Source organism: Lissotriton helveticus, chromosome 2_1 (assembly GCF_964261635.1).
Source record: "Lissotriton helveticus chromosome 2_1, aLisHel1.1, whole genome shotgun sequence".
Classification (NCBI taxonomy): domain Eukaryota; kingdom Metazoa; phylum Chordata; class Amphibia; order Caudata; family Salamandridae; genus Lissotriton; species Lissotriton helveticus.
This window is the reverse complement of record NC_136059.1, coordinates 1,066,438,041-1,066,462,899: the sequence shown is the minus strand read 5'-3', so window position 1 is coordinate 1,066,462,899 and position 24,859 is coordinate 1,066,438,041. Positions and strand designations below refer to the sequence as shown.

The 24,859-nt window shown below is 46.8% G+C and overlaps 1 protein-coding gene across 3 annotated transcripts in view; it reads right to left on the bottom strand.

The window, feature by feature from the left end:
- The window catches only part of LOC144818446 (lysine-specific demethylase 4C-like), a 1,795,190-nt gene that overhangs the window by 1,642,364 nt on the left and 127,967 nt on the right, over positions 1 to 24,859 (bottom strand). For all 3 annotated transcript variants that reach the window (XM_078675868.1, XM_078675869.1, XM_078675870.1), the window contains exon 2: positions 23,912 to 24,075. In XM_078675868.1, coding sequence (XP_078531994.1) covers positions 23,912 to 24,055 — 144 coding nt within the window. In that variant the 5' untranslated portion in view covers positions 24,056 to 24,075. The remainder of the gene's footprint in view (positions 1 to 23,911; positions 24,076 to 24,859) is intronic.

Sequence of the window (24,859 nt, the reverse complement as noted above, 5' to 3'; positions counted from 1 at the left end):
CATCAGGCCTGTGACTTTTTTCCAGAAAGTGAGCGGTCAGCTTAGTACTAGCTCTTTGGCATCTGATTGTGCTCTTGTGTTCCCCTATCCTGGTCTTGATTGCCCTGCTCGTCATCCCCACATATTCGAGGCGGCAGGGGCACGTGATGAGGTACACTACGTTGCAACTGTTGCACGTTGTGAAGTTTCGCTGTTCCCAGGTAGATCCATTTCTAAAAACCAGGTTGTTGGTCTTCTTTGTCAGGCAACATACTTTACATTGACCACATGGATGGTGGCCTTTCACAAAGTTAGTGTCCCGTCCTTGGTTATTGGTCTTTGGTCTAGTGTGTACAAGGATGTCCCGTAAGCTCCTCCCCCTCCTGTGGGAGAACATAGGTTTAGGTAACTGGAGTCCCCCACTGTTTAGAATACTCCAATGTTTGTTGATGACTTTCGAAACCCTGTCTGAGCAGGTATTGAATGTGGTAATGCATATGGGTCACTGTTCCTCTTCTTTGAGTATCTTTTCTTCCAGGAGGCTTTCCCTTCAATTATTCCGTGCCCTCTTACATGCCTGATCTATTATCCTTTCTGGATACTGGCAGGCTGCTAGTTTCTTCTTCAGATCCTTTGATTGGACCTTGAAACTCTCAATTTCCGTGCAATTCCGTCAGACGGAGGAATTGTCCGTAGGGTAGATTATCTCGGAGATGTTTGGGGTGGAAACGCTGGTACAAGAGGAGGCAGTTCCTCGCTGTACTTTTGAATGTGTTGTCGTCATTAGCCTTCCATCTCTTGGGAAGATGTTCAGGTCAAGGAACACCAGACTGGTTCTGGAGACCGTGCTGGTGAACTTGAGAAATTCGTTTTGGTAGTTCAACCACGTCAGGAATTGTTTTGATGTATCCTCATCACCATCCCAAATGATCAGAATATCCTCGATGTATCTCTTCCAGACTTTTATCCTTTGTCTGAATGGGTTGTTGGGGTGTAGGATCCTCCTGGTTTCCAAATTGTGTACGTAAAGACCAGCTATGCTGGGAGCAAATGTGCTCCCCATGCTGGTCCCATGTTTTTGTAAGTACAGAGTCCCGTCATATTCGAAGAAATTCTCCCTGAGATCTCAAACTATGAGGCTATCCGTATTATAGTTTCAGCAGAAAAAAACAATAGGAAAATGGGCTAATGTGAGACTCAGCATAATACTGACGAACATAGTGCAACATGTCTTGCCGAAGGACCCATGAATAGCTCCACATTTCTCAAAGACAGTGCATAGACTCTGACCACCCTGGGAGTATGGATCATGCATTCAATATAACGCCTTTCACATTTAAGAAAGTTCGAGCCCGCCTATCACATTCAGTGAGCCTCCTGGCAGACTAATTCACAACAAAATAAAAACAAAAATCGCTTCCAAATTAATTTAAGATGTTGCGGCATGAATGAGATGTATTTAGAAAGGTAAGGCTGTATTTAGAGCGGTTGTGGATGGGATTTGGTTGCATTTATTGTGAATCCTAATTTGTGCAATAGGTTGATTGTGATTTGAGTGTCCTGTAGACATCTGTTTTCTTGAATTTGTGATCAGCCAATCATCCAGATATGAGAATAAATGTATGTTTTCCTGCGTACACTACTACAGCTAAGCATCTGGTGAACACGCTTGGGGCTGTTGTCACATCGAATTGTAGTATTTTGAATGGATAGTGACACCCACTTACCATAAACCATAGTTACCGGCGATGTGCCGAATAGATTGGTATAAGAAAGTATGTGTCCTTCACATCTAGTGCAGTCATGAAGTAGTCTTCTTGCAGTAGTGTTATGACATCCTGTAGTGTCACCATGTGGAAGTGTTTGGATAGGATGTAATAATTTAGTTGGCTTGAGTTCAGTATGGGGCATAGCGTTCCACTCTTTTTTGGCATTAAGAAGTATAGAGAGTATACTCATATTCCGGCTCTCGTGGGGCAGGAATAATGGTGTCCAATCCACTTGGACAGATGACTTAGGGCAGTATATAGGCATCACGGGACAGTGAGAGGGGCGTTTGGTCACCAGCTTATCAGCTTATGTCCCTCCGGGATTGCAGGCCCCTTTTGTACCACTTTGTTCGCCATAAGTTGGCAGGGTATGCTCAGTCCCTTGCTCACTTTGCCACTGGATTCAAGCAAGCCGGGCTGAAGACGGCTGAAATGCCAGAAACCGGTCCTCGGAAGCTTGTTTACGGTCCAGTGAAGGCATGGCTTGGCAGTTCCGGCTGGACTGTTCCCATGAGGCACAGGGTCAGACTGATTTGCATATGGCCATGTCTGAACTGGGGTGGCAGAGTGGGCTAAAGAACGGTGATGGATTAAACCCAGATCTGTTGACTGGGTGTGAGTGTTTGATTGGTTCAGATGCTCCGTCCATCACCACCCCCTTTTGTACCGTGATAGACCGTGTTGGCACCATCAACTTCAAGGAACTGTATTCAGTGCTGAAGGTAAGGCGGCTGTGTTGGCAGAAGAATGGTCTCTTAGTGGTTAGTGGGGATGTGCAGCAGCAGAGACTGTTGTTGGTGTGTCCAGGCTAAGAGGTCAGCGGCGTTGTGTCCAGGCTAAGAGGTCAGCGGCGTTGTATCATCTTGGTGGAAGAGCCAGGGGCCCTGGTGCTTGGCTCAGTCCAGGCACAGACTGGTTTGCATTTGGCATGCCAGCTGCTGCTGAGGTACTGGGTGCAGTGGCCTCCAGAAGTAGTACTGGGAGGTGTGAGCGGTTGGCAGGGAGGCAGAAGGGCGGAGAGCAGGAAAAACCAGAGGGAGAGGGAAACGGTGGGCTCAGACAGTGACTACCAATCAGCTAGGAGAATAACGCAGAGGAAACCTTAGAGCCAAAATAAGCCAAATGAAATTAAAATAAAGCAAAAATACAGTGCCACAGACCAAATTACCAAAAATATATTAAGTCCCACAGACTAAATTCCCACAAACCACATGTAAATAAAGTATATTCCTGACTGCCTCTAGGAGAGTACCCAATATGCATTATCTACAGTTAAGTTGTGACAGATGTTAGACCGCAACTTATGCCCCCTGACTGATAAGGCTTTGCAGATTTTCTTTGCTGGTTCAAGCTCCAATTGTAATTGTGAGGTGAACCCAGGTGGTAAAGCAGTCAATTATTACAAGATTTAAGTATGTTTGGAATGATTTCTAGGGTCAGTCCTGTCGCAAATGGAAGATAATCGCACGACATTCAAATGGAATCAGTCTAGACCACACCTTAAGAGTTTAATAAATACATGCCACAACAATTTGAAGGTCTGTGCCTGCACTCGAGGATAACTACTTACACAACACACCAGTTGGTGTACGTGTCATGTTTATTCCTTAATTACGAGGACAATCCCTCTTGTGTAAGGCGCAAGAGATGCAGCTTGTACCTGCGGATAATTTAAACATTCTCTACTGTGAGGGCATGCATACACAACCAAATCATTCACTCTGTGGCATTGAACTGGAACTTCATTGATAGGCAACTGAAAATATGTAGATAAATGTACACAGAAGCGTCAACGTGAGAAAGTTTGAAATTGTTTTTTGATGGCAAAACGTGTTATTAGAAAAAGTAGACAATGTTAAGCATTAATACAGCCTGAGAAAAAATTACAATAGTCATCTGAAATCGTTGCAACCTTACTTGCATCAGGAATTCCATCACCCCCATTCTTCAGAGAAGCAGCACAATCAACTGAAGTGCATGACACCATGGTGGGAGGTCTGAAGGATTGGGAGGGCGCATTCGGGGACATTGCTAGATAGTTTGTTGTGGTACCCTGTGTGGTACAAAGTGCTGTTATGGGGTTTTGGTTGTGTTTGACAAAATAAAAAATGTTTTTCTAAAAATGCAGGCCACCATGTGAATTACAGCTTCACTTAAATTGGCCTACCTAAGCCAGTTCAGAGAAGTGCTCTAAGACTGCCTGTCACAATAGCGGTTACACTCTTCTTGACTTTCAGAGCAACCTTAATCAGGGAACGATGGCAAACAAAGCCCACTTAGACAATTTATGGATGAGAAATAGTTTTAACTATTACTGCTTCATGACACAGATAAGCACATCTTAAATACAGTTTCAAGAAAAGTATGCATGTCAGGAGAGTATCAATGAACCCCAAACCAATTTGCCTTGCTAACTATGGCAAGACCACCTCCCTCTTCTTTTTTCTTTTAAATCATTCTTTACCACCTTTCTGTATTCGACCGATGGGAATCTTTTCTGCTGACAACGAATAGAGGAACAAGCCTTGTGCGGAGGAACTGACCTTGGACCCTGGGACTTGAACTGTGCCCTCTCGTGCATGCTCCGGTGCTGCTCGCCGCATCGCGCTGTAGGAGGAGGCGCTGGGTGTGAGCTCTGTGCTGCTGGGGAGGTCAACCGGCTTTGCTATAGGGTGGAGCGTTGCGCAGCTGGGACTCACTCTCCCAGGAGTCCCTGCTCGACCACAGCCACCTGGTCCGCGCCCCCTGTCAGCCACGCCCCCAGGCGAATAAAACTGATTTCATCACCTGTGCCCCAGTGACCGATGGGAATCCTTTCTGCTGACAACGAATAGAGGAACAAGCCCTGTGCGGAGGAACTGACCTTGGACCCTGGGACTTGAACTGTGCCCTCTTGTGCCTGCTCCGGTGCTGCTCGACGCATCGCGCTGTAGGAGGAGGCGCTGGGTGTGAGCTCTGTGCTGCTGTGGAGGTCAACCGGCTTTGCTGCAGGGTGGAGCGTTGCGCAGCAGGGACTCACTCTCCCAGGAGTCCCTGCTCGACCACAGCCACCTGGTCCGCGCCCCCTGTCAGCCACGCCCCCAGGCGATCACACACTCCTATATCCGGCTCAAACTGCCGCCGCGCGGGACATGCCGGGCGAAGCCCGGGCAAAGGGCGGGCCCTCTGTGGCCCTCAGAGGCCTGAGGAGACCGGACTGGACCAGGACCCCTGTCTAATTTGCACTGTGAGGTACACACACTTCGCTGACTATCTAGTTTTTGTTGTTGCTTGCTAGTAGGAAAGTGTAAGTGTATTGTCATCAGAAGCAAGGCATTACCACCATCAGTATACCCCAACTGTATTGATCATCTAGCAATGTCGAAACAAAAACAATCTGTTACTCCCTGCAACACGATGGACAATTATCTAGTTCAGGTGGTGGCCAAAATAAATAATGAACGTAGGTCTTCGCTGGGTCTTAGTCCAACGCCAATAGTTACTCCATTGGAGACACCAACGGTGAATCTTTTGGAGTTGGATGATATTAACGAAACTGTAGCATTTTCCCAACTTAGCACTGACAGCCCTATGTTGAATGCTTCCACTAACTCAAACTTAGACATAACAGTGGAAGATGATTTGGTTGACCTACAAAAAGAAATAGAGCTAGTTGAGGATAAATCTCCTCCTCCGGCGCCTGTTCCAGCGCCGAGAGTAGCCAAAGGGGCCAACAAATACCAACCTAAGCGAGGCGAGCTCCGCTCTAGTAGGAAAAGACCTGCCACCCCTCCTAGTAAAAGCACCATAGAAGAGGCAGGGAGAGAAGATGATGGTAACATGTTGTGGGATGATGCCAATATTAAGAAACTTATGGGTATGTTGGACTCGAAGTTAAGTAGGATCATCAAACCCCTGTTATCTAAGATTGACCACCTCACTGAAAAAGTTAATAAACTTGAGGGTCTTTTGAAAAATACCAACGATAATGTGGAGGCCATACCTAACCAGGTTGTAAGCAAATTCGAGGAAAAAGAAAATATGGACACTCAACTAGGAAAGGGGAAAGAACAAGTAGCCCCAACCCATTCCTCAATACTAAATCTAGGACTAGGTACACACACCTTATTAGACGATGGTCCCATAGCAAGACCAGTGACGTTCGAGGAACCCGGCTTAGATGCTGGACCGGTGGAGCTAATCGTAGAAGCCTCCCCTATGATCCTGGTCCTAGCTAACGTTCCACTCTTGAAATCAGGCCAGGTAGAATCTCCCCAATCACTACAAAATAAAGCGTTGCTCTGGTTGAGCAATAATATGCATATTTCTTCATGGGGCAAACAAAAACTGGCACAGGATTTGTTAACAGCAAGAAGAGTGAAGTGGATAGGGAGCAACACTAAAAGATTTGCGGGGGACTGTGTGGTACTAAATTTTAAGGGACCTGAAGTACTGCCTGAAGTCTTACTTAACCTATTTCCCCCCCAACGTAGAACAGCAGAAATAATTCCACTCACACTGGACTTCTTTTATAGCAGAAGAGGTCTTGTAGCAAATCCGAATATTCTTAGGACCAAGTGGTCAGTTGTGGGAAGTATAAGAGGATGGGGTGTCCCAAATCTTGACCAAGGCTTGAGCATTGAAAATAGTTTTTCTGCCCTTTCTAATTTAAATGAGTGCGATTGACTGGAAGAGTTTAAATATGTGCAAGGGAACACTCAGGGGAGGAGCACAAACCTAATCACTGGCAATATGGTGTGCCCACAAGCTATCCAGCAGGCAGGAAATTGTAGCGAATCAAAAGATTCTAACGCAAGGGGAAGGGAAAACACTCTGCATAATAGAAGCATCAATCCCGAAATTGTAAGGAGCACCGGTAGGTTGTCGGAGCAGGACTCATATGACCAACTGAATGCCCCCGCAGCAGTCTCAGAGGTTGTAACCACTTTGACCGCTGAGCCGGTATGCAGTGGTACAAGGTTAGGTCAAGTAGGGATTAAAACGGGCAATCCTATCCTGACCTTTATGTCATGGAATGTTGCAGGCATAGCGTCTAAAATGGTAACTCCTGAATGGTGTCATTTTATTGATAATTATGATATCATTTTATTGCAAGAAACCTGGACTTTAGGCCCGGTTTTTCGCCAGGGGTATGTGAACTTTCATATTCCAGCAACAAAAAAACGAAAAGGCCGTCCCTCGGGAGGGCTGTTGATATGGATACGTCAGTCACTGGACTGTACAATAATACAAAGATCACTGCCAACTAATGATATCTTAGCACTTAGAGTGCGATGGGGCAATGGCCAAGAAATTTCACTTTTTAACATATATGCTAAGGGGGTGGGGGCCGGAAAAACCTCAGAAGTAGTATCTGTCCTAGAACAGGAGCTGGAGCTCCTACCCCTGGAACAACATATCATGGTAGGGGGGACATAAATTCTACCTTTGAACCCTTGGGTGAGGAGGATAGGACTATGACAGAGGAGGAGGATAATAAATGGGGAATACCCCAGCTTGAGGTGCCTGCCATTAAGAGATGGAGTGCAGTGGCCATCCAAATGAAAAGTCTTTGCCTGGCAAGAGGCCTAAGAGCGGCCAATGGGCGCACGCCCTCTGACCGCAACGGGTCCAGTACGTTTAACAACGGCCGGGCAACTAGCAGAATTGACTATTTCTTGGTAGATGTGAGGGACTGGAGCAAACTGATAGATATGGTTGTGGAAACAAGAATAGAAAGTGACCACAATCCTTTGTGTATGACTTTCCATCCATATCAAGGGGCTGTGGGGCATAGTACCTATGTGGAAAGGGTCACCCAGGACATAGTCTGCACAAACAATCAGCGCCACCTGAAATGGAATAGGCTTGTAGAAGATGTAGAGAAAATAGTTGACCTGAAGAGAGCAGTGATTGAGGAAATAAATGAGATAAAACCCCATGTTGGGAAGGTAAACTTCCAAGATCACATGATGGCGGCCCACACTAAATTCTTCCACAGATTACAGGCCTTTTTCATAAAAACGGTTAACCTTAGTAAGGGTAAAAAACATCTCCCCAGACTGGGTTGGTACGACAAAAGCTGCAGATTGGCACGCCAAAGCTCGAGTATTGAACTAAGAAGGGGAAACACTGTTGCAGTTAGGATGGCTAGGGACATATATAGATTAACACAAAAACAAGCTAAGAAAAGATGGGACGAGGAGCACTGGTGTGAACTCAAGCATGCCTGCGCAGCCAAAGATTCAAAGTTATTCTGGTCAACTGTAAAATGGGATAGGGGAGGTATAGCCGCCCAACCACAAAACCATGTCCCCAAAAACAAGTGGACCGAGTTCTTTAAACCTCAATACGCCCTTAGCCTAACGCAAGTCATTGACATTACACTTCCAACTGTGTACTATAATCACGAAGTGTTTAATGAAAAGGATGTTAGTATCGCTTTGGAGTGTGTAACGGGGGGGAAGAGCCCCGGGCATGGACGGTATACCAGCAGACGTCTTCCTAAGCGATCGGAAGTCATGGTGCACGTATTTCTCATGGTTAGCCAATGCAGTGGCCATGGGAGGGGAAGTGCCTTCATCCTGGAAGGGTGCGGAAATTATCCCCGTATTCAAAAAAGGTGACAAATCCCTACCCAACAACTATCGACCCATCAGTCTCATAGATACAGCTCAGAAACTGATGGGCCGATTAGTGCAGAACAAGCTGCAAATTTGGATAGAGGATAATAACATCTTGTCGCCCTACCAAGCGGGTTTTCGCCCCTTGACTAGTTCTATAGATCAGGTCTTCTATTTCATGGCCATTTACTGGAGAAATGTAACATTAAATAAGGGTACCCTCTATGCCGTCTTTGTGGACCTAAGAGCCGCATTTGATCTAGTGCCTAGGCAAAAGCTGTGGAGGACTTTGGCCGAAGCAGGAATAAGCCCAGAACTTCTCACTCTCCTTGTGCGCCTGCATGAAAATAATTATGCTAAAATTAGGTGGGGGGCGCAGGGAGAAGTGACGGAGCCATTCCCAATAGAGCGGGGAGTGCGGCATGGGTGTGTCCTGGCCCCAACACTATTTTCCATTTATATGAACGGTATTGTGGATTATCTGAACAAATCTCCAAGTGATGCCCCCAAAATTGCAGGCTCATATGTCCCCGTCCTCATGTTCGCGGATGATACGCTTATATTGTCACGCACTCCAAGCGGTCTCCAAAAGTCTGTAAATGCATTTGGCGATTTTTGTGATAGTCGGGGCCTTGAGCTGAACACTACTAAGACAAAGTTTATGTGTTTGAACCGCCAGTCCACATTTAAAGGTGCAATTACTTATAAGGGCACTCCTCTAGAGAAAGTTGATGCTTTTTCCTATTTAGGAATAATGATACAGGATAATATGAAATTGAAGTCTCACATTAACATGGCAGTACTAAAGTTAAGCCAGCTTGCAGGAGCAGTTGCACTTAAACATAGAGCCTCGCTGACAAAGCCAATAAATTGTGCCCTCGAAATCTACAAAATGAAAGTCCTGAGTGCTTGTATGTATGGCTCAGAACTTTGGGGTTTCTCAAAGCTAGCAGACCTGGGTTTAGCGGAAAATGGGTTCTTGCGTCGGCTGGTAACGGTCCCGTAAAGTACACCCACAATCCCATTGAAACTGGACCTTGGTCTGAGAAGCATTGAGGACATAGCGCGATTGCGCCCATTGTTGTATTGGAGGCGCATGATGGTGACGCCGGAACTAGCCCACTATGCATTGGCATTGTTAGATGTTGTCAAGTTTGACCAATTTCATTGCATAGTTTGGCTGAAAGATCTGAGGGGTCTACTGGCAAAGTTAAAGCTGGACCATCTTTGGGGTAATATGGATGTGACAAAGTTTCCAACTAAAGCAAAACTGAAAGAAATATATTGGGAGATGGTGTATTTTTCAATCTATTGTGCTGGGTCAAGAGCTAATCTATCTGGCCGCTTTTTGGATATTAAAATGGTTCCATCCTGCGAAGCTTATTGGGATATAATTGAAAGGCCGCGTGACAGGAAGTTATACTTCCAATTCAGAGTCGGAACACTCCCAGTAAATGCTTTTAAAAAACATTGGTTTCCACCGCGGGATGAGACCTGTTATCATTGCAAAGACCAAATAGAGCATATCTCCCACTTGTTGTTTTGCTGCCCACTATATGCTAGTCCAAGGCGCAAATGGCTAAGACCAGTTTGTTTAAATCTGGGCACTCGTAGCCAAGCGACTGCACTGAGAATATTAGAAACAGATTGTTCGCCGCTCTTTGCAACTGCCGTAGCTAAATTTCTTGGTTGGGCTTGGGTGATCCGCACTCGCACTTTATTAGCTATTGTACCTGATTAAAAATACGGTTTTTAGGATAGAATTGTTTTTATCAAATTTATGAATCAAGTAAATGTTTTAACTGTGCATTGTATTCGACTGTCAATTGTTTAATATGTATTTTATTGTGAGTATTTTTAGATATAGTATTTATTTGTATAGTATTAGGGAGGAACTGCTTTTATGACGAATGTCGAATAAAGCTTTGGAATTTGAATTTGAGTATAGGGCTACTCTTCAATTCTCAACCTACATTTAGACCCTAGTTTCTTAAGGTTTGGTTCTGATTAATGTCCCTGCATATACACTTATGCATTACCCTCTTTTCAGGCTTCAACTGAATCACTGCACTCTTTCCACCTCTATATCTAGCTTTCTTTACATTACGCTGGATTATCAGGTGCAATATTATCTGCTTTGGGTCCAAGTTCTCTGAGGATACATTTGTCCAAGGGTATTATGCTGTTTTAAGTTTTATCTTTGTTGAATTGTGCATTGCGATGCGTCACTGCTCAATAAAAAAAACAGTTTATAAATTAAGGAAAAAAGGATCTGTACTTTAAGCAAACTTTGCTTCAGAAGAGTTTGTCAAAAGTCTGCATGTTACAAGAATCAAAACATCACCCAGCAGTCATCATATAAATAACCCACTCTGGGGGGGAGGGCGGGGGGCGGAGCTAGCTTGCGTCCAAGATGGCCGCTTGAGCTGAGAGTTCAGATAACCCATCTACAATATCCGCCAAAATCCAATATTGTGGTGCGCTGTGGCGATCTTCTGCCTACTGAAGACGTGCTGACTCGAAAGTGTGAAGCACCGTTGCTCTAGCGGTCCCATGTGCGGAGAACGCACCTCCGATAGAGCTGGACTGTGCGAGCCCTGGGCACCGGAGCCACGCTACGGCGAGTGCTCGGATAACCCGCGGCGAGACTGCTGCGACTGTGGGGGTGGCCTTTAGTTCCGGCTGCTGTGCAGTTCTGCGGGGGCTGCTGGCGCGGAGTCCTGCTGGGCGAGTTGGGCCCCCGATCATTGGAGCTTCTGCCCGCCGATGACCTGTGCTGCTGGCGCCTGCTGAGAGCGGAACCTGCGGAGCGCTGTGATTGAGGGACCGGCGGTTCCTGAATGCCTGAGGCACGCTGACTGTGAGCGCTGCCCAACCTAATGATGTAACAATATGGAGCGAACACAGGCAAGCGGCTTCGGACCCCACGTGGCCTCACAGCATCCCGGAGAGCTGGGGAGCTATGGGGGCTTCATCACCCTGGGAAGTTGGCATTTCCCCCTGGTTGTCGGCCCGCACATTAGACGCCTCTTTGGATGCTGTAATAAAGAGGACTGGTTGCTGCGGTTAGGATGTTGCCTGGAGGTTGTCTGGGACATTGCTGTACGACCGGTGTCCTGGGTTAATCGGGGGCATCAGGACACGCGTTGCTAGTGCTGTACTCCACTCACACTGATCTGCTGAGCCTTGCGACCCCTGGCGAGTTGATCGGAAGGTGGCCACCATTTTGTGAGGTATGTGCTAAAGGTCCTGTGCAGCGTTCCTCCTGGAGGCGGAAGACCTGCTTGGACGCAGTCTGCTGTCCCCCCCCCCTCCTTCCCACTGCCCGGTGGATACACGGCAAAGGTATCGGGGAACCTCTGGTCGCTCACCTGCTGAGATACTGGAGCTGAGCCGGCACTTGCTGCCCACTGGCCCTTGAACCCTGGTGATTGTTGCAGCTGGAACTGACCAGCCGGATAGTGGCGGAGCTGCACTTCCTGGGAGGCTGCAATATTGCCTGACCAGAAGAGTGAGAAGATGCTGCTCTACAGAGCCCCCGCAGTGCGGGCGCTCACTTACAGGAGCTCGACTGGTGCTGTCACGCTGCATTGCGATATCCGTATTTGGACGGACGAGTTGGGACACTCACTGCAGGAGGTGGGTGAATAGACATCCTGGTGGAGACTGCCCTGGTAGGGGTAGAGCCCGGAGACATCGCCACCAAGGGACCGCTCTATCCCCGTTGTCGAGGCGAGGCATTGAAGCAGCGACTGCCATCACACGCGGTGTCGCTAATGAAAGGTCATCCACGGAGGGGCAAGTGGATAGAGCACAACCTAAGCTGACGTTTGACCAGAAGAGGTCCAAGTCTAGTGATGCTGCCTTCGAGGAGGGGGCTAGGGAGCAGGATCAGCCTACAATGGACCCACGCCAGGACATCCGCGGCCTGCTCTTAGCCATGGAGAAGAACCTACAAGGAGGTATCACATCTCTTGGCACCAAGATGTACGCGCTGTCCTATAGGATGGACCGCATGGCTGAACGGCTGGACAAGCACGCTGAATGGCTCGACATGTCGGAGCGCAGACTAACGGAAACGGAGGAAGCACAGACTGCCCTGGACACTGAGAATAAGCAGCTGGGCAGGGTCCTAAAAGTCCTGCAGGACAAAACAGAGGACTTGGAGGCGCGTTCTAGGCGCTGTAACCTCTGCATCACGGGCCTCCCGGAAACTACCCAGATGGGCAATATGGAACACTTCATGGAGAGGCTCCTAAAAACCCTGCTTGGCGAGGACTCATTCTCCAATATGTTTGTGGTGGAGAGGGCGCATCGCTCTGTGGGCCCGAGGCCAGCGCCAGGAGCTGCCCCTAGGCCGATCATAGCGAAGTTGCTCAACTACCGAGATCGAGACGTCACGCTGAAGCTGGCCCGCGAGAAACAACTACTATGATTTGAAGGTTGCACAATATCTCTGTTTCCAGACTTCATGTTCCGGGTCCAAGAAGCGCAGCGCATGTTTGCCCCCATGAAGAGACATCTCCGCGACCGGGGAGTGGACTATGCCATGCTATATCCGGCAAAATTATGAGTGAATAGGCAGGGCAGCTCCCACATCTTCACCGACCCGAAAGCACTACAGAAGACGCTGAAAGACTGGACAACGGAGAGGCGACGCAGCCCGGAGAAGCAATGGCTCGATGAAGCAAAGAACGGCCTGCTGGATGAGCAGGACTAATCCCGCTTTGGTGACATTATCTGAAAGTCCCTGGGCGGGAGGGAGTGAGGCTGCTGCAGCCGTAGTGTGGCGTCACTAGGGGGGTGCGGTGGGTGCGGACCGCACCGGTGCCACCCCATCATGGGGTGACACCAATCTGGTTACACTGCTGGCTCGCTATGTAACACTGCAAACACAGCTCTGCACTGCAGTGCAGCCTCAAGTCAGTTCGGTTCCTGCTGCTTTATTATATAGTGCAAGTTTCGAGTGGAAATTTTTCCATCTCCCTTATGGAGGCTTTAGCACCATTTATAGAAGAAAATCAGAATTTCCTACTAGTAGGGGACTTCAATATGCATAGCGACTCAGAGAAATGCATGGAGGCTAGAACCCTCTTAATGGACATGGACTATTTAGGTATTAAAAAGATTAACCAGGGACCTACACATGAGGCAGGCCACACTTTGGATTTGGTGTTTTCCAACTCACCTCTAACCACGTGTATATCCCCCACCCAGGTAGAATGGACTGATCATTTTATTTTAAAGTTCTATACTGATGCTATGGATAAGCCACGCATACAGACCTCCTTGGCCACTAAAAGAAGACCCTGGCACAAATTAACGGTGGACATTTTCCGAGAAGCCTATCAAGCTCCCCTGATTAATGATTATACGGGAATAATGTCAACTGAACTTAAGCGGTTTGAAAATGCAGTTAGCGAAGCGATTAATTACACCATCCCGCTGAAAAAATATAAACCCCGCCAGACAGTCAAGCAAGAAATTTGGTATTCCGAGGATCTGAGACTGATGAAACAAAAAACCAGAAAGCTGGAAAAAGTATGGAGACAGTCTTGGAGGCCGGAGGACAAGCAACATCATACAACCTCACTTAGGTCATATCATAAGGCCATAAGGACAGCTCGTAAAAGCCACATCGCAATGCAACTCACAGAGGCAGGGAAAGACTCTAAAGTTTCATTTAAAATCTTACAAACTTTCACTAAGCCTGCGGCATGCGAGACGGTAGAGGTTGCATCTCAAGATCTATGTGACGGGATCTCACAATTCTTCATGAGGAAGATAGATGCGATCTACGGAAAGATAATGGCCTCAAAGACAACTGAGGTGGTTGATCCCAACAACCTTTCTCACACCAACACACAACAGAAGTCACAAGCTAACTGCCTAAGAAGCTTTCCCCCTATCTCCTTAGAGGAAGTTACTGCTTTAGTGACCGAGATTAAGAGTGGTAGCCCTCAGGACATCATCCCTGCCCGCATTATGCCCATGCTGGCTGAAGTCCTGGGCCCAGAAATCCAGCAGCTAATTAACCTGTCACTAAGCACGGGAGAGGTTCCGAGGGATTGGAAAAGGGCATTAGTGAGACCGTTGAGAAAGAATACCACCGTTCCTTGGACGGAACTTACCAACTCGAGACCTATTTCTCTCCTTCCCTTTATGGGTAAAGTGATAGAGAAATTTGTTAATAGGCATTTGTCTAGATACATCGAGGAGACAAATGGACTGGATCCATCCCAGTCGGGTTTCAGGCCGAGACATAGCACCGAGACCACCTTGCTGTCAGTCGCAGACGATCTACGCATGTTCCAGGATAAAGGTTATTCTGTTATCCTGGTTCTGTTGGATCTGTCTGCGGCGTTTGACACCGTGTCATATGACATCATGACCACCAGGCTTGTTAACATCGGCCTGGAAGGTGGGGCTCTAGTGTGGCTAAGGAGTTTCCTGACAGATCGCACCCAAACAGTCACCTTGGGTGCTTATCGGTCAGAGGAGTTGGGGATCTCGAAGGGGGTACCACAGGGCTCTTGTTTGAGCCCTACCCTTTCTAATATCTATGTGGCCCCCCTAGCGAACATCATGAGGTCCCATGGGTTTATCCCTGTGTCATATGCGGATGACACCCAACTCCTCTTTCCTTTTAAATACTTCACGGATGAGGTCAGGAACTCCTTCTCCCAGGGGATGAAGGCAGTGGCCCACTGGATGGCGTCTAACTTCCTGCAATGCAATGTTGCAAAAACGGAGGTGATGCTGTTCGGTGAGGCCAAACTCCTGTGGTCCCCCGACTGGTGGCCGCAAGATCTTGGCCCAGTCCCAGAGCCCAAGCAGGTGGTTAAAAATCTCGGTGTGCGTCTAGACCAGGAGCTGTCCCTGAAGCAACATGGCAACCAAGTGGTGGGGTCCTGCTTCCATGTCATCGGAATGCTGAGGAAAGTTTTTCCCTTGCTCCCTGACTCAACCAGGAGGACGTTAGTGCAGGCCTTAGTGTTGAGTCGCTTGGACTATTGCAATGGGTTGCTTCTATCAGCAAATGAGGGAGTAACTGCCAGATTGCAGGTAGTCCAGAATACCGCGGCCCGTCTTGTTCTAAATCAGCCCTCTCGCACCCCCTCTTGAACACCCTGCATTGGCTTCCCATTAAACAAAGGGTGAAGTACAAGACTTGTTGCATTATACACAAGTGTCTCCAGAAGAAAGGCCCTGTGTATTTGTCTAACAGATTTTTCCCCTATAAACCTTTGAGATCCTTGAGATCTAGTGAACAAGCCCTGCTGCAGGTTCCGAGAGCAAAAAAGGCTAGACAGGGTGGTAGAGCCCTCTCAATTGCTGGCCCAACGCTGTGGAACAGCCTCCCACTTTCCTTGAGACTTTGCAAGGAGTATCTCCCGTTCAGAAAACAGTTAAAAACCTTCTTATTCCAAAACTAGTGTAAATTTTATATACCTACTGCTATGCGCTGGAAGGTTGCCAAAGGCGCGGAGATACTCCTTTGGGAGGTGATCCCTGCGCGTTATAAACCCGCAAATAAATAAATAAAGAGCACGGTGTGCAGCGCACGCAAGGTACTAAAATACTGCAGTCAGTGCAGACAGTGCACGTTGCCACGCACGCACCTCCTACTATAGAGTGGTGATGTGCCCGGCGTAGCCAGTTTGTGGGTCCCAGGGCCGTCAATCTTTAGCGCTACCAATGGCGGCCCTGGGACAGCCCCCGCGCGCTGTGTTCCTCTGACGTCAGCACCACGTCTGTGGAGAGACAGTCTCGGCAGGCAGTGCGTGCGCAGCGCTACTAGAATAAATTGCGCATGTTACCTCCAGTAAGTACCTTTTGGTATGTTTTTCACTTTACAAAAATATTTTAAACTTTATTAAATTACGTCCGTAATGTAACGTTCAGTTAAATGGATGCCTCTAGTTTTACTCCTAGGCGGACTGAGTCAACATTTCTTCCATATCCTTTCTGGTTCAGAAAATGGAGCATTCTCGAGGTAGGGAAAACAGCTATTTTGTAAAAGGAATGACAGACACAATGCAGTTTTTGTAGAGTCATTCATTCTAATAAATGGAATTGTTTGACTGGCAGCCAGTATTGAGGGGATTTCATTCTCTTTGGTAAATGTCCCATGGCACACGAGGAGGGCTTTCCGCAGCGCCACCAGACAAGTCCACTTGACGGGGCCTCCATGCTAGACAGCACTTTACTGCCATTAGTTTAAGCATCGCATCTGTAACCTGTTATAACAATAGGCCCGTCTTTTTTACATTCATGACGTGTGTCCTGTGCTACACCGAGTTAATAATCCTTTCCTGGTGCAGGACATAGCTGGTCAACTGTGCTCATTTTTGTTTTTTTTTAGTAGTAAATACATTTATTTCGGCATACATGGCATAAAAGTTTTCAAATCTTCGTCAACAATACAAAAATAAAAGCACTTGTAAATTGAAAAGGTAACAATGCATGACCTGATTCTACAATTATACATTAAAAACATATCCTAAGGTGCCTTTTTTAATTTAATACCAAAAGGACCGACGATACAGGGGTTGGTCTGGATCAAATAATGCCTTTTCCAAAGGGACTGATGTAGAAAAACAGTTTTCTTAATTATCTTTATTAGACAGCATTATTGTGTGCCAAAATACAAGGACAACGCATTCAGATCATCAGCGCTGGGCGCATTTCAGAGCAATTACAGCAGATGCCAGCTTTATTTGAACTCTTGCCCACCACACAACGTGTCCACCACACAAGGCTCTGTCTGGCATGCATCTCCCACCCCTGCCAATCTGCCTCTCCTTCTCTGGCAGATCCCTTTGTTGACCATCTGAGATCAGAATAACTGCTGTGCAAAACAGAGAGCATCCTGAGTTTCAAATGTCCCCTCAATTGCTAGTTTTCTGGATAGTATTATGTGTGAATTGCAACAGTTAACTGCATCTAGCCCCGAATTTACATCAGATTCGTGGTTGAGTACTTTAGTAAATACAAAGTAATGCAAGGCAGCGCAAAGCCTTGCGCTACTTTGTCTTGTAGGCATTACATGGGTGCAGCATGGGTGTTCGCTTGCATCCACCCATGTATTTTGACACAAACCCAGAATTGCAAAGACTTTGCGGCAAAATGGTTCGCCTACCCAACAGATGTAACTAGCAGAAATATCTTTTTCTCCTTCTTAATTGCTCTTTCCATGTGTAGATTGTTTTTGTGTAGGAAGGGGTCCATTCCTACACAAGGACAATCCTGCCTGTAACACAGGCACACTTATTCTATGGGCAAAGGTGCCTGCAGAGGAGTTAGGCAGCTCACAGTGAGCCAGAGCAAGAAGAGAGCATAAATGCTGCATATCTGTGTAAATATGTAGAAATTTTGATTTCTTCCTTTCAGGCAGAATGGCACAGCAAGTTCTGTTGCTGCGCCACGTTGTGTAAAAAAATAGTAAATGCGTCCTTAACTGTTTTCCAAAGTATGCCTGAGTTGCCACATTGGAAGAGTGCCTGCTCTGAGCTAATCTACATAATATCACGCTAAAATTACGTACCTCCGCATATCATTGATTGTAATTAGTTTTTCAAATGGACGCTGGTGACTGGTCCCCTTGCCAGTCCTCAATGTTTGTAATGTCCGTCGGGGTCACCTTTGTGGTAGGGACAGACTGTCTACTATTCTGTGCATGACATAAGCACCGTCGATGTGAGGTTCACAAGCTTCTTGTGTTTTTCTTGCTATGTGCATACGTCAGCGGCAAGTGGAGATCTAAGGTGGGACAAAACAAAGAACATGTTCTGGAAGCAACTATCCAAATCTTATAAATATACTTGTCCAAGATGGAGGAGCAAAGTCTGATAGATGAGGCCGCTCGTCGAGGACACCTTCGTTACTGCTCTAGCAAAAATGTCACTTTTCCTGGAAATCCAAAAGAGAGGGAAATCAGGCCAAAATAAGAATTATTCACAGGCTCAACGTACAAGAGTAGTAGGACTCCTGCAGCGGTTTGCCAGATGTGGACGTACTGTGCATTCACGAGTTAGACCCAGTACCGGCTTGCACAGGTATGAGCAGGGGGGCCGGGTGGTGGAAGCCGACAGACTACGGGTAAAGTAATATTACATTTTATTTTTTTATTTTACAGAGTTTTATATAGCGCAAACTTGACCCGAATCGGGTGTCAGAGTGCTTTACATAGCACCAGTTGCATTACATGAAGATACATTAATTTTTTGTAAGGCACGGGGAGATTAAGTTATTTGCGTAGAATCACAGGATGTTCAGCGTCATTGCTGAGACTCGAGCCCATGCGGTAAGTCGTGAGGAGGTGACACCATGAGTTACCCGCACCGGGTGACACCAACCCTAGTGACGCCACTGTTGAGGCTCGTTGTTATATTTCTTCTATTGCCTCAGATTGCCTGACTCACTTCTTGGTAGACTCCACTGCCTAACGGGGGGGGGGGGGGGGTACGCTGGGTCCATTCTCTCCTGGGAGGGGGCAGTTGTGGGGTTGTTCATGATTATCACCCAGTGGGAGCCCGAGCCCCCATGCATGCATATGGGGTCTACACAGAACTAAAGTGACACCTTAGATCCAACTTTTGATAGGGCATAACAATGTGTTGGGTCCCGCTTATTGCTACGCTCTTGGGATGGTTTCTGGTTCAGGAGGTAAAAAACTGATAAGCAGTTGCGAACTATGCACTAGACTGTGTTCGGAGAGCGACCTTATATGGGCCACACCTTTATTTCTGTTGTTGCGAGCTACATCCACCCTTGCGTGAAGCACACAGGTGAGGATTCTTTCTTGTTGGGGTACTAGTAATGTGAATGATATGGTTGTTGGGATGGGTTTGACTCGTTCTGGTCTACATCGCTTGAATGTTCTTTGGGGAAATGTTGAGGGTCTGTTCCATAAGGACAAGTTCGGGGGCTACCTGATGTGGGTGGGGGGTGGTTGGGTATTGAGAAATGGAAGCAGTGTGACGATTGTACGTAGTGGTGCACTAGAGATATGCGATAGTGGTAGAGCTACACTAACAGACACATTGACACAACTTACTGAAGTCTTCAGGGATGTTAAGGTGGACGCCATTAGAACCTTTACCTGGAATGTTAGTGGATTTAATGACCATAGAAAAGTACGTAAAATTCTTTCATATCTGGCGAGGCACGCAATAGATATCGCGTTGCTGCAGGAGACTCCTCTCCCACCCAACTCACCCATACTGCGATGCAGGGGGTTGCACGGGAACGTACATGATGCAGGATTCACCACACATGCGAGGGGTGTTCTCACTTGGGTTAACCCCAAGTCCTCTCTCACCCTAAGCCCTATTGACACAGTTGGTAGATATGCTATTTCTCGGTGCCGTGGGAAGGGTTTGGACATACTCATAGTTAATGTTTATGGTCCCAACTTCGATAACCAGTTTTTTTTAGTACACTGTCAGATATTCTTGGTGGACTTGAACTGTGTGAGCAGCTCTGGGGGGGGGGGGAGGATTTTAATTTAGTACTGAACCCCAAACTTGATATATCAGGCGGGCCAGAAAGACATGTGATGGCAGCGGCCAAGATGCTAGAATCTGTGATGGTCAGGTTAGGTCTTAGAGATGCCTGGCGAACGAAATACCCTCGCCAAGGCGGCTTTACACATTACTCAGCTTATCACTCTACATATTCGAATCGATTATTGGTTAGCGGTCACTACTCTGGCGACAGAGTGCGCAGATGTCAGGTGCTGCCCGCACATTGTCAGATCATTAGCCAAACCTATTAGTCATAGACACCCCCCATGGAGATTTCTGCCATACTCTGTTAGATACAGTGTTTAAAGAGGAATTGGCTGAGGCTATTGATAGGTTTTTTGATGTAAACGTGGGTTCAGTCGAGGACTACCAAGTTGTCTGGGAAACCTTTAATGTCTACATCAGAGGGGTTACCATATCTAAACACTCGAGGGTCCTGCGTTCTATACAGTACCTATTGTCTGATTTAGAAGAGAAGATTAAAACATTAGAGAAGGGACAATTGACGGAATCGGATGATTCTGTTAAGAGAGAACTCGCTGACCTGTTAGAGACATACCACACGACAGCAGAGGAAGTTAAACATATGGGTAATTATGCCACTGCCCGTATGTACGGCGAGGGCGAAAGACCGGGGTCTGTCCTGGCCCAATTGATAAAGAAAAGGAGGGACAAAGTGGTGGTGGCTGAGGTTAGATCGGCTGAAGGAGTCTTTAACGGACGAAGCCGATGTGGCGGACAGATTCCGCCAATACAATGCAGAGCTACATTCTACTCGCAGCGCTGTTTCGGAAGATGAGATTCTTGATTATTTATCGCATATACAACTGCCGTGGCTCACAGATACACATAGGAAGTTTCTCATGAGACCTATCGAGCGTGACAAAATTCTGCTTGCCCTCTCAGGCATGAATGCGGGAGCGCCCCTGGGTCAGACGGACTGACAGTTTCCTTTTACAGGACCTTTCTGGACCAACGTCTGCCACCATTGACCACCCTATTTGACGACATGTGTGTCAAAGGTACAACACCACCCTCAATGACGGAGGCGGTCATCGTAGCATTACTTAAACCAGGTAAACCACCAGAGGAATGTGCCTCCTATCGCCCATTGTCATTGCTCAATGTCAATACAAAAATGTTTGCAAACCTCTTAGCCAACCGTTTAGTCCCCCTGGTCCCACCTCTGGTTGCGCCGGAGCAAGAAGGATTTGTCCCGGGTAGGAACCTCACATATAACTTGCGCACGATTTTTGGGGCATTACAACACGCAAAACCAGAGACATCTGCCGTGGCAGTCTTCCTTGATATTGAGTAGGCATTCGACTCGGTGGAGTGGCCGTTCATGACGTAGGTATTAACTAGGATGGGGGTAGGTTCAACATTTTTACAATTACTCGGCACGCTTTACAACAAACCAAATGCCAGGATTAAAATAGGCAACATAGTCACTGAGCCCATAATTATCACTAGAGGTACGCGCCAGGGGTGCCCCCTATCCCCATTGCTATATGCAATAGTTGCAGAGCCTCGTGGAGAGTTGTGGCTCAATGGTTAGAGCGGCAGACCCCGATGCAGAAGTCTGGCCCGGGACCAGGGTTCAGTTCCCGCCTCGGCACGTCTTGGGCTCAATTTCCTCAGACCTGATAATTCTCGCCTCGGTGCCTATTATAATCATGGGTCCCACTCTGCAACTCTGGGCAATAGCTTGCTTAATCTCCACAATGGCCCCAACAGCGCTGGGATGCACGGCTTCACCTTGGGGGTGCCCAGGAGTGGGCATTTCACAGGGAAAAGCCAGGAAGGGTTCCACAGCGGTATGCGTACAGCGCCAAGAAACCCCATGGGGTATACGTGCGCTTTACAAGTACAAATTCATTTCATTCATTCATTTCTTGCATGTGCGCTTAGGGAGTATCACTAGCAGAGAGGTATTAGTGATCTGCATTATAAAATCATACTTTCTGCATATGCGGTTGACACCCTATTATACGTTGGATATCCTGAAATTATTTTGGCAACAGTCCTGCGCGAGGTGGTGCGCTTTGGCGCTCTATCTGGCCTTCAAGTTAATTGGCCAAAATCCATCATTTTCCCAATAACACCTAGCACTCCCCGTGTCGATCCAGAGTATCCACTGCAGTGGACCACAGAAGGGGTGAGGTATTTGGGAATAAGGGTACACACATATTCGGATATATTATTCAGAGAGAACTATGGAGTAAACTACAGTAAACTTGAAGACGATGTGGAAAGATGGATACAACTCCCATTGTCCCTGCTAGGAAGAATCTATATTATGAAGATGGTGGTGCTACCTCGGCTGCTGTTTTTGTTTTCCAACATCCCTATGGTACTCCCTAGGGTTTTCTTTGAACGCCTCACCACACTGATGATCAGATTAGCCTAGGCAGGTAAACAGCCACAGGTTCAGTGGCAGATATTGGTTTTACCTTATCATATGGGAGGACTGGGGGCGCCAGGCTTTGAGTTGTACTACAGGGCGGCACAGTGTGCGCATGCTTATTTATGGATGCATGGTTCTCCTGATATCCCCCACCTCCGCATAGAGAAAGAGGAAGCCTCACCACTTCCATTGCCCGCATTATTGTTTAAGGAGGCGGATAGGAGGACGTGCATTTTGGACTTGATTACCTCCACGGTACATGCTTGGAACTGCCTGTTGCAACAACAGGCGTATGTGATACTATATTCGCCACAGGCCCCAATCGACTGGTGCTTATGGCTGCAACCGTGAAGGGATAAGGGGGTATTACAGGCGCTACACTCATTGGGCATATAGGAGACTTGTTTGTAGAAGGCACAGCAAAAAAGTGGGAGGATCTCACCCTGCCTGACACAGAACCCACACGACTAAGTACGTTCCAATTTCACAGAGTGAGACGTGCGCTGAGGGAGAATCTGGAGACGACTACCTGGAACCCCCAGAACTGTTGGCATTAACCCAAATTATTAGTGCTACATCCCCAAAACTTAGTGTCCACAATAAACAACTCATCCATGGCATGCAGAGCAAATCACTACACCAAAGCACGCTTGGCAGCGTGACCTCAATAAAGACATTACAGATGATATGTGGAACTATTGTTCTAGCACCAAACGTATTTCACTTAATGGGCGGCACAGGCTCATACACTTCAAATACCTTAACAGGGTATATTATACCCCGAGAGGCTTCATAGATCTGGGCTAAGCGGGGACTCTAGTTGTGACTGTTGCTTGGAGCAGACGGCAGACTTTCTCCATTTGGCGTGGACTTGCCCGGGAGTCTCAGATTTTTGGGCAACTGTTTTTAAGGAACTCTGGCAAATCATCAAACTACCATTGGAAGCAGACCCTCTGCTAGCTCTACTGGGTTATTCCAAACAGAACAAAAAGGGGGCTAGGCAGTTGGTAGATATAGGTCTGTTGATGGCTAAATGTAGGGTTGCCCTTTACTGGTTCCAAGGTCCAGTACCAACAAAAACACAATGGTCCCGTGATATGACTTTCTGTTGCACGCAGACTGAACTGTTTAGCGAACTTCTACCTCCCTGCTATAAACCAAATCATTTCTGGGAGTTGTATAAAACCTACACATTCGTGACATCTGACAATGAGAATTCTACACAGGGCTGAAAGCTGAATTAAGATGCTAAGATATTCGTCTGTGTTTGTGTTAGGTATGCACATATTGTTTTATCTCTGTACAGTCATTTGCAGCGGGGCTGGGCGTCTCTCTTTGTAAGCTGCTGGGGGTTGAGTTGGGGGAAAGCCCAGCTACTAACTGCTTATCAGTAGCACGATGTGTCAATCGCTATGCTATGTATATCCGGAGACAATATCATAGGGTCAAGTACTGCTGTATCACACTTCTGTTTGTTCAATAAAAATGAATAAAAAAAATAAAAAATAACCAATTCTGAACATTAAAGTAACCTCTAAAAAGGTCTCAACTCTTAGTAGAGACAAGGTACTGAAGATATCAAATCTCTTTAAATTAAAAAATTCTGCAAAAGCCAAAAACATTTACCTTTGCAAGTCCCGCTCGATGGGCACCTTGCGATTCCATGTATACCAAATATTTGTTGAAATCTTTGAATTCCTCCATTGTAGGGCTGAATGTCATTATTTTGCAGCTTGCATTTGGAGGGTTATCAGAGTCTGAGTCAGACATCCTGGCTGCAGTTCCTCTTCCTAGGAAATATAAACAATACGTAAGTAGTTTAATGACTGGAGACCCTCAATGCATTGACAGGTGTAGATTTCAAGCACCAGATGAAATTCGAAAGAGTTACAGCAGATGTGCAGCCGTTCAAAGTCCCGGCCTTGCTCCCTCCCGTAAGTTCCTGGCAGGTACGCCAGACAGGCGAAAACAGCACCGATGTGCTTCATACAAACTAACTACAAAGAATAGCATGACCTAACTGTAAAGCATCTCTAAAAACACACCCAGACAGCAGTGCTTACAAAAGGTAAAGACAGCCCTCTAGGTCACTGCATAACTAACTTCTTGTAACCAAGGCTTCATTGAAAAGCCACTGATGCTCCGCTCTTGGAATAACGCTTAACGACACTCATGATTTAATAAGAGAGAGAGTGTTCTATAAAATACTATCCAACAGGTTGCCTCCATGTATTCCTACTGCAGGAAAATAGACATGCTCGTGTCCTTGGTACCGTCCATTCAGAATTTCGCATCCTAACAAAATCGCCTATGCCTACACAAAGCAGAACTCTTCGGAATAAGTGATTAATTTGTTGGAAATACTCATTTATATGCATGAAAACAATGTAGCACTAAAAGTCAATAGGTCTTAGAGAGCACTGAGCTTCTGAGCCGGTGCATTAGCTGACAGAAAAAGGAGAATTCCAAGAAAGAAGTAAATTCTACAGCTTAAATCAATAATAGCCACAAGTAGACTTCTATACCTTAGAGAGGAAAAGCATTTCCAATAGCTCATCAATTTTTTTTATTGGC